This window comes from Oenanthe melanoleuca, chromosome 6, assembly GCF_029582105.1.
Source record: "Oenanthe melanoleuca isolate GR-GAL-2019-014 chromosome 6, OMel1.0, whole genome shotgun sequence".
Taxonomy (NCBI): domain Eukaryota; kingdom Metazoa; phylum Chordata; class Aves; order Passeriformes; family Muscicapidae; genus Oenanthe; species Oenanthe melanoleuca.
The window spans coordinates 27,273,797-27,288,725 of NC_079340.1; the positions used below are offsets into that span (position 1 = coordinate 27,273,797).

At 44.7% G+C, this 14,929-nt stretch overlaps 1 protein-coding gene across 2 annotated transcripts in view; it reads right to left on the reverse strand.

Annotated features, from left to right (window-relative positions):
• Positions 1 to 7,990: 7,990 nt before the first annotated feature.
• Positions 7,991 to 14,929, reverse strand: part of ABLIM1 (actin binding LIM protein 1) — a 189,317-nt gene continuing 182,378 nt past the window's right edge. For both annotated transcript variants that reach the window (XM_056494501.1, XM_056494502.1), the window contains one exon: positions 7,991 to 14,035. In XM_056494501.1, the coding sequence (XP_056350476.1) occupies positions 13,922 to 14,035 (114 nt within the window). In that variant the 3' untranslated portion in view covers positions 7,991 to 13,921. The remainder of the gene's footprint in view (positions 14,036 to 14,929) is intronic.

Sequence of the window (14,929 nt, forward strand, 5' to 3'; positions counted from 1 at the left end):
AGCCAAATTACAGGGAGTCCTAATAGCTTGAATTGTTTTCTTTCCCTTGACAGATAGAATACCTTCTTGTGGCCAAAGTATGAACCATGCTGACCAGACAGTGTGCTCAACAGCTACAGCATTTGTTCCTCCTGAAGCTATTTCCTCCTTGTATTTTTTTTATTACCCCAGACCCTCTACCCACTCTAGAAAAGCCTCTCATCTTTCCTTTGACAGTGTTCAATATCAGTAAAAGGAGTCCAAAGCATTCTTTGTTCCCCTTCTCTGCAGACTCCACCTGGGGATGCTCACACCAGCAGACCCCCCTGTTATCAGTGCACTGTATTGCAGCTTGTAGCACTCCACAGGACATGGCCATCAGCTTCCCAAGAGTTTCTGATAAAAGTTCTGGTGCGTACTAAGCCCTTTGTCGTGCATCATCCCCCATGAACCCCTGGCCTATGATCTCAGAAATGTTCCTTAGGTCTTGCCCTTGAGGAGCAGCTGGGCTGAGCTCCTCTCCAGCTTATCAGAAATGCTGTCTGCTCCCAGGAATCAGTGCTGTCTAAGAGCTCCTGCTTTTTACAAACAGCCTTGGAAACTGATTTTTCTTGCCTGAATAACAGCCCAAGTGGAACAGCTTTTTTGTAATTGAACTTTCATAGAAAGCCACTGGCCTGAATTGCAGCCAGGATGGAATATTGCATGAAAGCCAATTCTCTTGTGACCCTGCACACAGCAGAGCAAAGGGAGGCCCTTTGAGCTCTCCTGGAGCACAGTAGCTGCCCCAGCACCTCCCTTCAGTGGGGCTCTCACAGCCTCAAACTCCCACATTTGGTTCTTGGAGGACAGCACCAGACACCAACAAACCCTGATTTGGGGGCTGATTCCCCAAATCCTCGAGGCTCAGCCTCTCACCTGCTCAGAAGCTGCAGAGGCAGCCAACGTGAGTGCTTCCCTGAATTCAAGGGGAATTTTTCACAGGGATGCACTTTGCACAGACTCCTTTAGATCTGTGTCTGTAAGTGTGAATATGCCACACCAAGTGTGCTGGGAACGTTGCTCTCCTAGACTCTTAAGTACTTTAGATTTTTAAGTAAGCTAGGCCTGTGAGGTGCTGTCATGCTTATAGTCAATTCTATATGAATGCTTTGTTAAATTGACTTGAGCTATTGATTAAGTGCTTTCACATTTAAATGCTGTTAAACCTTTAAGCCTAAACCATTGGTGAATTCTGGGGCTCAGTTTGGCAAGGGGGTGCACTGTGAACCTTGTGGCTCAAAGGGAGGGCTCCCCTTATTCCTTTTCATCCTTACCCTTTCCTATCCTTACACTTTCCCCAACCCCTCCTCCTAAGCTCTACATGGATAATTTTGGAATGGATTTTGGTTTTAGATTAATTGATTTTAGATTTTACTTTGCTTTTTCTCTGTGTGCTTTAATCACCTGGGAACTACTAGAGTAAACTTTGCTAGTGAACCTTTTCTCTTCCACATTAAACCTGCTTTTGCTGATACTTTTGCTGATGATTCTTTAAGTGACCAAAACTCTCATTCATGACAACATGGTTCTATTTTTGAGGGGATAGGATAGGAAATCATGGCTTTCAGCTGAGTTAGAGACTTCATCCACTCTTACAGATTTTACCAGTAAACCAGCATTGAGCAAAATCTCTCAAAAAAGTTAGAAGAAGAAAATCTGTGTGGACCCTCAAGCTGCAGATGGGAACTTCCCTGAACAGAGGTGAACTCTTGGCACCTTTCAGCACCAGGAAAGCTTACCTGGGTGTGAAGAAAAACTAATTTTATAAAAATGTAGGAAAACATTAATTTTTATGTCTTGCTACATTTTCGCTGGGATTTTTTAAGCCTCCCCCATCATCACTGCAAACTGTGGTCTGGTGTCAGCTGTGAGCTTGCAGAAGGATATTTATTCTGGCACTTGCCCAAAAAGAGTATTTTTCAGTCTGCAGCTTTTCTTTAGGCCTTTACCAGTTCTGCTCAGTTCTGTGGTCATCACTGCTGAGGTGGGCAAGGGGAAAGAATGAGAACCTGTGGTCAAACAGCACTAATAAAATGCATTTGTTTCAGTGGATGATGAGCACTATGGAGGAGTCCAAGTTTCCTTTCCTGCTATAAACATTAGATGTTAGGGTGTGCTGAACTACCTGCCAAAGTGGAATTAACTACCAGGTAATAAATGAGTTTCACCCATGTCAGCTGAGCCTTCCACTTTTTTTTCCCCCCTTTGTTCCTTTGAAAATAGATTTAATCCGGAATCAAGAAATCTGCCTTGGTAAATACCAAAAAATGTAGTTTCTCTTTTCACACATAGAGCTGTGGAGCTGAATTTCTCCTGCCTTCCCAGCCATCATTAAGTATTCTGTTTAAATAGGCCAGCTTCATGCCATCTATAATGAAGTTATAGTGTATTGCTCTGTTATGAATGATGAAGCTGTTGTGTCCTACGGGGAGAAAAATCGCTGCAATCCAACTTTCCTTTTGAAAAGGCCTAATGTATCCACATGAGATCTTCTGGCAGAGACAACTGAGAGAATATAAATAGAAGCTTAAAAGAGGAAGGAGGGGAAGGGGAAAATAACTCCAACAGGGCTGAGTAGCTGAAATTCACAAGTTTAATAGAAAGATGGATGACTGAAGAGCCTGTTCTGTGACACAATTAGGACTTTATGTAGGCCCTTTTCAATTATTTGTAGCTGACAAAATATCACACAAAGGCTGTTTCACACTGCAGGCCAGGTGCCCAGAAATGGGTTTTTTTGGAGGAGAGGAGCACTGGGAGAGTCGCCCAGGACCATGGGCCATGGGGCTGGCACACTGCACTGGCAGTGGGGTGTGCATCACCTCAGCACAGGGGGCAGGAGGGAAGAGTGTCCTGCAGTGCCCCAGCCCCTGCACACCCAGTCCATCACCTGCCCATCCCCAGGGAGCACATGGTCCAGCCTGGATGCACATTTCTGGTCTCCCCACAGATATAGAAGAGGACTTGTGAGTTCCTGCTACAGAAAGAGGTTTCTGCTGATAGGCAATGCTCAGAACTGAAGCTATTTCAAGAGATCTTGCCTGTCCTGTCCCCACCTTGCTCCTCACCCACCAAATCCTGTTACTGTTGTGGCACTCAGTTTTCAGCACAAAGCCACAGCACCACCAAGGAACATTTCTTGAAGTGACCTGCAAGTGTTTGCACACAGTGTTCACGTCTTCAGAGCATCAGTGCTGCAGCTGTAGGAGGTGACACAGCAGAGGAGGGCTGGTGAACTGGTGAGCCACAGCAGCTTTAGTATCTCACAGGAGATCTGCAGAACATCCTACTAAGCTAAGACTTCTAGTGTCTTAAATTTGTTTTGGTTTACTCCATTCCACAGCTGGTCTAATTAAAGACATTTGGGGTGATGATTAGTAAATTTGGCTTATTTAAGTTTAGTTAATTTAGGGGTGAACTTTCCTGGGTGTCCCCATGAGGAGAAGTCAAATCCTGGGATCTGCAGGGGGGTCAATTCTGCTTTGGTGAACCTGCCAGAGTGGTAATGCCTTCCCTGCTCCCTTCCCTTGTGCAGCATGGGCAGTGGGCTGGCTGCATGTCGAGGCTGACAGCCTTGCTGATGCCATTAAATTTTTCTTTTTGATGTGATTTTCTTCACAGAGTCAATTTTTCAGCCAGCTTTACCCCCCAGGTGATCTGCCTGCCCTGGTGGTACCTCCATTTTCACTCAAACTGGCCAGGCCCAGGAAAATTCTCCAAAGGGTCCTCTGTTGGGATTGCTCCCAAGGGAGAAAGAGCACAAACGTCATTTTCAGGAAGCTGAACAATTAGTTAATTATGGAAAACCCAAACCTTGAGTGCCAAGAGGTCAGAGCAACATCAGAGCATTGAAGTGTTATGCCTGAGCCCCATGGCAGACCAATTATCACAGAATAATTTATATGATCCAATATTTACTGGCCTCAGAAGAAGCTTATTTTCAATTACCTACTATTGTTTCACAAACCTAGGTGGCAGGAGGGTTTTTTTTATTTTTATTTTTGAAAGGGAGCAGTTAGAGGGAACAGCAATAGCTGAAACACAAAAATAAAACACACACTTTAAAATCACTCAAAATATCAAACACTGGCTTTCATCCTCCCACAATATCTGTGGTCTTAAATGCATCAGTGCAAAGGGAATTATTCATGTAGTCTCATCAATAAATCTTACTAAAATCCTTTATATTGCAGTCCTCATTCATCTAGCAACTCCTCTGTGGTAATTAGGGTAAGAGCTAACTGAGATACCACAGAATTTGCTCCTGGCAGTCAATGAACACCCTGAGTATATCAAGGCTGTAAAGCAGGCATTTCTCAGCAGCAGTTCATTCATCTTGAGCCCTGATTCAATTATTACCTTGTCTCCTGTTTCACAGCAAACACTTTGGTTCACATGAAGCCTCAGAGCCTGTGTCAATGAATTCCTAGAATGGAATCAGCTGCATTTTGTCTCCCCTGCAGTATCTAGCCTAAAGCCAGGAGAGGCAGCCAAGGGGAGCCCTGCTTTCCTCTGGCAGCCTTGCTGGGCTATTCCTGCAGAGAGGGTTGGTTCTGCCATTGACTCTTCCCTCCACTGGCCTGGAGGTGTGGGGGCTGGGACAGCCCTAATTATGGGGAATAGATGACTCCCAAGTGTGGACACCCCAAAAAGCAAGATCAGCCTCCAAATCTGTCAATCTGTTCCTGCCAGACCTGGCTCACCTTTTGATGCTTCCTCACTGGCTGCCCAGGGATGCACTATTAATTTACATCCAGCCCCTTACTGCTGCCAACTTTAAAAGCTGGGAGTTTCACTAAGAGGAACTCAGCTCTGTAGAGATCATCTTCTCCTGACCTGTGTCCAAAGAGTTCTGCCACAGTTTTAGCAAAGACATTTTAATAGAAAGCTCTATCCCAGCCTCTGCCCCAAACACCAACCTGGCACAGACCATGAAGCTCTCAGGGTCTGCCCGTGGCTTCCCCTGCCAGCAGAACAGCCACCTCCTCAGAAGGTGGGATTTAATCCACCCCTTCCTTCCCTCCTTCATCCTGGGGCAACAGCTGAAACACTCATGACTTTGCACAAATACCTGACTCCAGCAGTGTCACCCTCAAAGCTCTTGAAGACAAATCTACCCTTCTAAACTGGCAGTCACAGAGGGTGTGGTGGTACTGCTGGAATAGAAGGGACAAAGGGAATGCCACCAGCTTCCCACTCTGCCATGGACTTGAGACAGATTTCATGACACACAGAGTGCAGTATCACTGGCAGTTTACTGTGCTCTGCTTTTTCTTCAGACACCACTCTTCACTTATGCCCACCCCATTTTTCGTGCCCAGCACAATTATTCTGGGAGGTTAACTCAAAGCAGGGAACTGATTCAGTTTAAAAAGATTAAAAAAAGAAAAACAAAAACAAAAAAAAAAAACCCAAAAAACCCTGGGCAATGAAATAAAAAGTAAAAAATGTTTTTTTAAGCAGGATCAGTTTCTGAATGTCACTGAGAGTGACCCCACAAGCAGTCATGCTGACATATCTGATGGCAGGAAAAAGCTGTGGGGGCGTGGGAATACCTTAAGCTGGCTGAACAGCCACCCAGTGCTTTGTCTTATGAAATCCCAGCCTGAGGAGAGGCTGTGCTCTGCTGTTTTCCTGCCTCCCCTCTCTTCCTCTCCCCCCAAACCCTTGGGCCCCCATCACTGCCATGGCTACATCCAGCCTGGGATGTCCATTTTAATCTGCAGTGTGTATATAAAAGAGCTGGAAGCAGTGGCTGTCTGGGACCCACCTGACCCTTGGATGGACAGCAAACTTCCTGTTCCAGGGCTGCCGGCTCTTTAATCTCCCAGCCTTTAAAAAATTAAAGTGAGCCTATGTGAAAAAATGCTTTGTAATGGGGACTCCTGGAACAACTTTTCTCTCTTGCCCTCTGACTGAGCCATAGAAAACAGTAAATATCTCTCCCAAGAGTCCTTTTTTTACAATAGAAAAATGTCAGGCAAAACTGAAGTTTCATTTCCCAGCCTTGGACTCCGAAGCAGACAGGCACAAAAGCTAAAGAAAAAATAAAACAGCAAAGGGAAGAAACTCCACTCTTGTTAATTCAGAGTTTGGAGAGACTTTTGGTGGAGAATAAGCTTCTTTTGCTGGGGAGCAAGACACACTTGGGAACTGAGTCTCTCTTCTTGCAGGAGGAAGTGGTCTTGGGCTATACTTGACAGCAAATTAGCATTGACATTTGACTTGTTTTGATCTGAGTTATTTACAATGGTATTATCTGTGTATTTTTTACATGCTGTGAAGATTCTCATTGCCAGATGCCTCGAGATGGCTGTAGGATGCAGAGCATTCCACAGTCATTACTCAGGGGTCATAAACTTCACATTACTTGTGGGGAGGAGGGGAGCAGGGGGAAACGGGCTAACTATTGAAAAAAAGACAAAGCAATCCTAGACTTAGATCTCGGTGGCCTTGTGTATTTAACAGGAGAGAAATTAAAAATGTGCTTAGGCAGGCTGGCACTGTCACACCGTGGGGCTGATGACTGGAAGGGATCCTTGTGAATTTGCTCTACACAGAGAAGTGCAGTCAGGGATAATTTTCCCAATTCTCTGGTCTGGGGGAGGCTGTAATGGAGCAATGCTCCATAACACTGCCAGGTCAATGATCCCCAGCAGGGCTTTGCTGTTTGGGGTCTCCAGAGCTTGGGCTGGCAGGACATGTCCCAGGGCTGGCACTGCACTGTGGCTGCTGCTGCAGGGAGGGAGCTGGCTGCCAGTGGTGGACTTTCAGCAGACAGAGTGACTCAAAAGGGAGACCTTGGGTTTTGAGTTTTTTCTGTGTTTGAGAAACTTCAAGAGAAGTTCCAAGGCCAAATCATAGCCCTACACTATTGGTTTTTTAAGCAGGTGCTTCATGCATAGTCCTTCCTTACTTCCTAAAGGAGTGAAGATGCCCAGGGAGGTTAAGAGGAGATGCCCAGACATGCAATCCAAAGAAAGGATCCTTTAACTGCCACCAGGTTGTTTTGCTGGATTTGTTCTGGGAGAAGTTCCTCTTGTGCAAGTCACAGCACACACATAATGCAACAAAAATCCAGGCATGGCCTGGGAAGTAGATAGGGCAGATATGAACTTTGCTAAGGGACAACTTCATAGTGGTATTGAATTCCCCAGCTGCTGCTCTCCAAGCAGGAACCTGAGTCCTCATCTCATCTGAGACTCAGCCATTCAACACTCTCAACAGGCACAGTGAAGTGAAACCCTGGGGAAGCTTTACCTTTGTCATGAGAGAGAACCTGTGTAAAGCATCAAGGAGGGGGAGGCTCAGAGGGATGAGTGGGAGAGAGGATGGAGAGCCTGCCCTGATTCTGGTGCTGTAGGAGTTTTCTGTGTGCAGGGTTTGTTCTGCACTGCATCCTCAGAGGTGCTGTGTGCTTAATTCTGCTGCCACGATGCTCTGCTGGACCCCAGGAGTTCAGCACATGGCGGGTGTGACAAACACCCCATTTCTTTTGGTGGCATCATACCCACCTTCCACACCCACACCAAGGCTAGGCAGGTTTAAACTCAGATGATTAAACCAACACCTAACTTAAAATATGAAATATTTTCAAGATGGGGATTAACATTTTAGCTGAATTGGCAAAGATCAAGAAAGGAAACAATTTAGCCTTTGAAGCTGACACAACAGCATGGTGTGTTTGACCTTGCTGGTATCTCAGGTAATTTTAAAACACAATGGACAGCAAAACTAACACTTCTACGTGGTTTGCATGAATATCTATTTCTAGTGGCTTAGCTGCAAGAAGCCTTGTGCCAATTTTCTAACCTGTAATTGTCAGCTGTCTTGCTCTGATCACTCATATCTCAACCTCTCCAAGAGCTCTCTTCTTGAGACCACATCCTATTTTGTAAAAGAAATTTGTAATATCTCTGCAAAATGAAAAAGAAAAACCAAAATAAATGAGGCAACATGAATCCGGAAATTAAGAATAAAGCTCCAAACTTTATTCATTGACTTGAGTACAACAGTGATGCAGATTACAGTGGCACAGGAGTGCAATATGTGCTGTTTGCAGTATGACAGTGGAAACACTAATTGTACAGAACAGCAACCCAGCTCAACTTCTCATTATGCATACAAGCAGACTTACTGTACAGACAAGACATTGATTCACTTCTAGAGACTCAGAAAAAGAGACAGATGAGTGGAAAACACAGGGACACCTCCCCAAAACGCTGGTTTGTAACATGTGGAGGGAGGAGAAAAGAAAAATAAAATAATTAAAAAATCCTATTGCCAAAATCTACTGATTTAAAGGAAAGTATACCTTTAAAAAATTAGTTTCAGTTTCCAAAGCTTAAAAAAAAGCCCCCAGCTGTAAGGCCCCCTTACAGGAAGAGTTGTCCACAATGACCAAGCCTCAGTGCTTGGACAGGGCTGCCCTGGGAGTGACACACCTTGCTGTGGGCTCACACAGCAGCCAGAGGCTCCACTGCTGCCAGTGGGTTTGCATCTGGGGGGAAGTGCATTCCAAAGGTGTTCAGTGACAAAATCCAGGTCCAGTGGGACCTGTCAAAGCATCCTAAGGGAGCTAGAGACTCAGCCTGGTAAGGCACTGCTGGGATTCCCATAGCTGCTGCTGAAATGCTGCATTTCCTGGTGCCCAGGGCAAGGTCCTGTGGGCCTCAGCTCTGCAGGTCCTGGGAGCTACACTTGGACTAACTGTGGTGATCCTGACAGAAGAGCTCACAGCTTGCCCTCCAGCATCTCTTCACCTCAAAAGAAGGACCACAGTGCACATGGAAGTATTACCTCTTCACAAAGATGAGCATTTCTGAGCAACTCATTAGCAGAAATCTTTTTCCCTGTTAGAAGCCCTTTGGGCAACAAATAATTTATTTTGCATACAGGCAAACAACATTAATGGCCAATTACATTCCCACTTCCTGCACTGATGCTTACATTAAAATTAGTAACACTTCTGCCAAATGTGGGCATCACATAGCTCCTGCCAGCAGAGTTGTCTGACTGAAAACTCAGTATATCTTTGAATTGTGATGGAGTTTTTTGGTTGCCATTTCTTATTTTATTAAGCACAAAAAAGGTGTGTGGAAGGAATCACAAGGCAAAACTCCCCAGCCAGAGCCATGCTGCAGTCCACAGTGACAGGAGTGTTTCTACACTAAAGGAAAAGGTGCATTGTGCTACTGTCACAGTGCTCAGGAGCTCTCTCCAGCTCTTCATTTCGCAGCAATGGGGTAAAATGTACCACATATTGTCAAGACCAGCCCTTGCTAAGCATCTACCCTGAAGGCTATGCTGGACTCTAGTGGGTGTGTTGACAGGGCCACAAAGTTTGACAGGGCAAAACCAGACTGTGAGAACTGAATGGGGAAGGGGGCAGTGGAGACAAACCCTAAGCATCCCTCTGGCATGGAAAGATGAGTGGCATTTTGGATAGATTAGTTTAATTCTTGTTTCCTGCAAGTGTTTTATTGCATTGTCATTATCACTGACTGGTGCTCCTCACTGCTGTAGGTAAATTCAGGATGTGGACATCCTCCTCCACAAACACATTCCAGAGGAAAGCAATGAATCATGGAGTGAGAGAAAGGGTGGTTTTCATTTGTCTGTCCTAAGAGGCTACGGTCCAAATATGCCAACATCTCCTCCTAAGTCAGGAGGAGCCAAGATAAATCATTCCCAGAGGAGTTTTTAGAGGATGTTCATATTTTTATAATTCTCCTGTTGCTTGTTCTAACTGCTTCATACCATTAATTTCAGTGTGGGTGCTCACATGCTATGAACTCCAAACTTCACCACAGCTTGAAACAGGTACTACAGGCTCTTGCCAGTGTTTTCCTCTAATCCTGCCAAGCATCACCCTGGCAAGCCCTGAGAAATCAAGCTTGTGCCAGCCCTCCTCCTTCCCAGACCTTAACCCTTCAGTGTCCATCGATATTTCCCTGCCAGGAGACACAGGGATTGTGGGAAGGGATTCACTTCAAAACGTGTCTAACTTCAGTGTAGTAACTTTTACAGGAGGCTGCTGCTGAACTCCCTTGAACAGCAGGACATCTGAACTACATGGCTGAGAAAGAATTTCCCAACTGCAGCAGGGAAAGGGCAGCAAGCACTTCAGTGCCTGGCCCACAGACTTAGGACTATAGGACTTTGTAACGAGAGATGACAGCTGTCTTGACTGAAGCAAAAACACTACTGGAGCCACAGAGATGTCTCATCCCACACAAACTATTGAGTTCTCCCAGCCTAGCCTCTCACAGCATACTGCAGGACAGGAACAACACACCACAGCCCCGTGTGATGAGCTGCAGATGGGGAGGGTGTGTGCCACACGTGCACCTGTGCTCAAGGATCTGCACCTGCACATCATCCCCTGTGCACTGAATCCCAGGCACACGTGGGGTTATTCTGCAATGCTCTGACTGGGCTTAGCTCTTACATCACTCCTAAAGCAGAAAAGGGGAAAAAGAAGACAAAAGCAATCAGTTTTTAGTCCTCTTGGTAATGACATTCTGTTGACAGCATTGATGGGATGGGACCTTATCAGAAGCTTTGCAGGAGATAGAAGAACACAAGCATGTACTTAAGGCATATTCATAGAATCACAGAATGATTTGGGTTGGAAGGGACCTTTAAAGATCATCTAGTCCAACTCCTGACATGTCCCAAGGGAATATCAAAGAGGGGAATTACTAAGAACTGCTACTCAATGGATACCAGGAGAATGATTAATTGCTTACAAAGAAAATTCTCCCTGGGGCTACATTTTGTTTTTCTTAGGTGGGAAGAGCAGATGAAGGAACAGAAAATATTGCAGTGACAATCACTAAGAGCCCACTGCAGAAACCCTCCCTCCCCATGGCTGGCTGCAGCGTGGGTTTTGTGGACAGATGATCTCTTGGGTGTGTCTACATGTAGGTGGTTGAGAATTAACTGCAGGCATGAAACTGAAGCTCAGAAAACCCTTCATGCTCTCAGTCAGGAATAAAGCAGCAGTAAGTCTAGTGTAGAGGGCTGTGAACTGACTGCTCCACACCAGTGAGATGGGAGCCAGCAGTGGCCCAAAAATCCAGTCAGAGATGAATTGTATCTGCAACATCTGAGCTGGCTTCTCTTCATTCCTTCCCAAGCTTAAGCTGCAGTTTTAAATTCTCAGTTGATGAGGCAGATACAAATTACCATGCCATTCTTCACAGGCTAAGAGGCTGAGTTCTTTTTTTTTTTCTTTTTCTTTTTTTTTTTTTTTTTCTTTTGCATAGGAGGGAGAGGTAAGAAAACAACCTGGCTTAGTCATTTCTGAAATGACTGGGTAGTGTGTTCATATGTGCTGTGAGAAGTTCAGTAGTAACATAGAGATGGGGACAGAAAAATGCAGACTGGCAGCTCACATCCTTGAGAGAGCAACTCTCAGGTCCAAAAGGGGAATGGTCAAGGCAGTTTGAACTGACAGACCTGTAATGCCTAATAGTTTGAGTGTCTGTAGGATGTGGGATGACAAAATGTGGAGAATTTTAATACTTTAAATGCATTAAAACTCAAATGTCAGTCTCAAAGTTAAGCCGCACAAAGTTAAGCAGGCGACCAAACACCGAATTTCTGAGATCCCAGCATTCACAAAATCTGTGAGTATAAAACACTGCTGCTCTTTCACTGTATGGATTTGGTTTCAGCAGTCACTCAAAAATGCATTTCAACCTGCCCAAGCCCCTGATACTCCCATTTACTTCTCAGAGCTCCTCTAAAACCCTTTCAGATGTGTTCTGAAAAATGAGGTGAAACATGTTACCCTGACCCCTGCTGCACCCAGAGAGCTCACTCACAAATGTGTGTGTCACAGTGTCCCCAGGGCCTGCTGTTCAGTGGGGATGATGCCCCATCCTTGGTGGCACATTCTCCAGCCTGTCCCACAGAGCTGGAGACATTCCATAGCTCTGGGACATGGGGCAGGTGCTGAGCCCTGGTCTCTGTCTCTCCCCTCCTGAATCTCCATCTCAGATTTCTCAAAGGAACCACAGTGATCTGCCACAACAGGACTTCCTAAACCAGCAAAGAAGAGGCAGGGTTTGGGCTGTCCTGCACAGCTGATGGTGAAATGTCATTTGGTGATACAGAGAACTCAACACAGTGATACTGAATCTCAGAACTACAGGGACTATTTCCTCTTCCCGACTTCCAGATTTTAACACCAATGTCTCATATAACAGAAAATACAAAGGTTCTGATGTCTCCAGTGCCTAAAACTTCTGCATGAAAAAGGAAACCTTGATATTCTTTGACAGACACAGAACCTAAATGACCCTCTCCTATCAGGAGAGAGGCTCATTAGTGCAGTTTTGCATTGGCAGTTAAGCACCAAGGAAGAGAAAAAGCTGACCTGGCAGCCACAATGCATCCACTCAATTACTTTGGTGCTCATGTCCTCCTCTGTACAGGACTTGCCCAGAAGCAGTTAAGGTATATACAGGCAGTTTTTCAAGCTGCAGCATATTGGAAGAAGACTGAAAGCAATAAGGAGTTCAATGCAGCTCAGAAACTGTCTTGCATGATTACTCTGTCTTCAAAAACCAAGTCAGGCACAAAGGGAAATAAAAATAACCAAGGCTGGAGCTTTGATGCTTCAAGAAAAGAAATAAAAAGTCTGTGCCCTCTTTTCCAAGCACAAGTGAAAACCTACATTAACTAAAATGAGTGCTTGGCCCCATGCACTGTGCCATATTGACAACAGCTACTGCAGTTTAATCAAAAAGCCTCTATTGGCAGAGCTTGGCACCTTGAAGGTACCTTTTAATTCATAAACATTCCTCCCTAAGAGGGATGAATTTGCATGTTAGCTTGCAGAGAACCATCCTCCCTGCCATTGTAAATCCTACAACTCCACTTCAGCCTGATGAGCTGTACTAGTAATTACTAGCAGGGAGTTTGTCCTGAAATCTCTGGGTGCAAACCAGGGCACACTTAAAATAGCATTTTCTCACTCTGTCACTCCCACCCCCATCCACCCACCTCCTGGAGTAAATTACAAGAAAACTGACTCTTCTCCATCATTCCCATTACTTAAGTGATCTTAAATTATTCAAAGGACTGGTTAAGCTCCAGTCTTATTAATTCAAGCAGAAAGTGTGGAAGAGGGAAGACTGACAACACACACACAGCAATTCACTTCTTATATCCTAGCAAATATTTACAAGGAGTCCATTTTCCAGAAATCCAAGTGATGTGTCCTGCAGGTGAACAGAGTGCCCACCACCACAGCTTGTGTTACACAAAGAAGACACAGTGTCAAAAGAGTGCCAGGTAAGAAACAGGTGGGTGAAAGACTTAATGTGGCCACGTGGATAAGTTACAAGGGGCTTCTCCTTCACTACAGACCTACCTATGTCCCTCTCCATATATACACACATATATACACACATACACACACACAGAGATAGATGGAGAGATATAAATACATGTGCTCACACAGGCAAACACGCATACATATATATATATATATTTATATATGTATATATTCTCTTCCAGTTCTTGGAGTGGTTACAACTACTTTAGTCTGCAAGGCATCCTAAGGGCACTTCCTGGCTCTAGCAATTAAGTCCATCATATTGTGGAGAGAAGTAAAGGGAATATCATTGAGGGAGAAGAACAGAGCAGTTTTCTATCTTGTATAATACCAGGTTACAGGTTGACACCTCTGAAAACTATCATTGCTGTTTCTGAGCCCAGATATTTTCTCCCTGCATTCCAGGAGGGCAAATGTTCATCTTGGTCAACTGCAGAGGTGCCACTATGTTGATTTTCCCTTTTTGGTGGGTAAGTAGTTGCTTCCAAACAGTTTGGACTGTGTGATAGAATATTCTATGCATCATTTGTGGTTGATTTGTTTAAAGGGAGATTAAAAGAGTTTTGCTTTTTTCTTCATGTCGTTGCGTCTCCAGAGAGGTAACTTGTCAAACTCCTGTATCGTCATGCCAAATATTTCTTGAAAAACTTCAGGTGCTAAGTGACGCTTTAAAACAATTAAAAAAAAAAAAAAAAAAAAAAAAAAAAAAAAAAAAAAAAAAAAAAAAGGAGGGAAAAACAAAAGGAGAAAAGGCAGTGGTAAGTCAAAGCCAGAGACACAACAGGAGGGTGGAGTGTCTATGGGATTTCGTGTCACTGTGTAAGAGCCATTGCTGGAAAAAATAATACTTTGGCAATACACATGTCCAAGTCCTCATGGACTTGGGTGCCCAAGAACCAACCAGGGAACTATTTCACTTGCTGAATAAGCAAGAGACAGAGAAATGATTGGTCTGATGCCATCCAACAGGCAGTGACAGATCAGAGAACAGGAGAAGCTCCTGCACACCTGTCCCAGGCTTTAGCAAGCCACCTCTGCTTATGGAAATCTGAACTGACACTGGGATTTTAGGAGTGCTCTGCAAGGGGCTGCAGCCTGACATGCTCCAGGTTCTGAGAAGGAAGCTGTCTGGCCAGGATAAATGTTCAGCACACTTCTCTACTGCTCATGAAACACTTTTTGGTGCTGTCCTGTGCACAAGTTACTTCTTGTTCAGCCACTTTACAGTGCAGTGGATGGGGACAGTGTCTCCCTGTACTAATCTAACACAGCACTGAATTCTGATTTGTGACCCATATCTAATAACACAAATGGGCAAAAACCCAAATTGTTACCCAAATTACCCACATTTTTGTGGCTCCTTCCATTCATCTCCACAGAAGATTAACTGACTACAAATGACTTAAGCATCCCCAGCATTCCACTGGGCTGCCTAAATCTTCCCAATCCACCAAGTTGTAAACTATATTTGCTTGTTGGCAGAGATTTAGATCCTTGTACTTTTGGACATCAGCCAGTTTTCTAACTAAGTCACAGAACTCATGATGAGTTAAAGAAAGT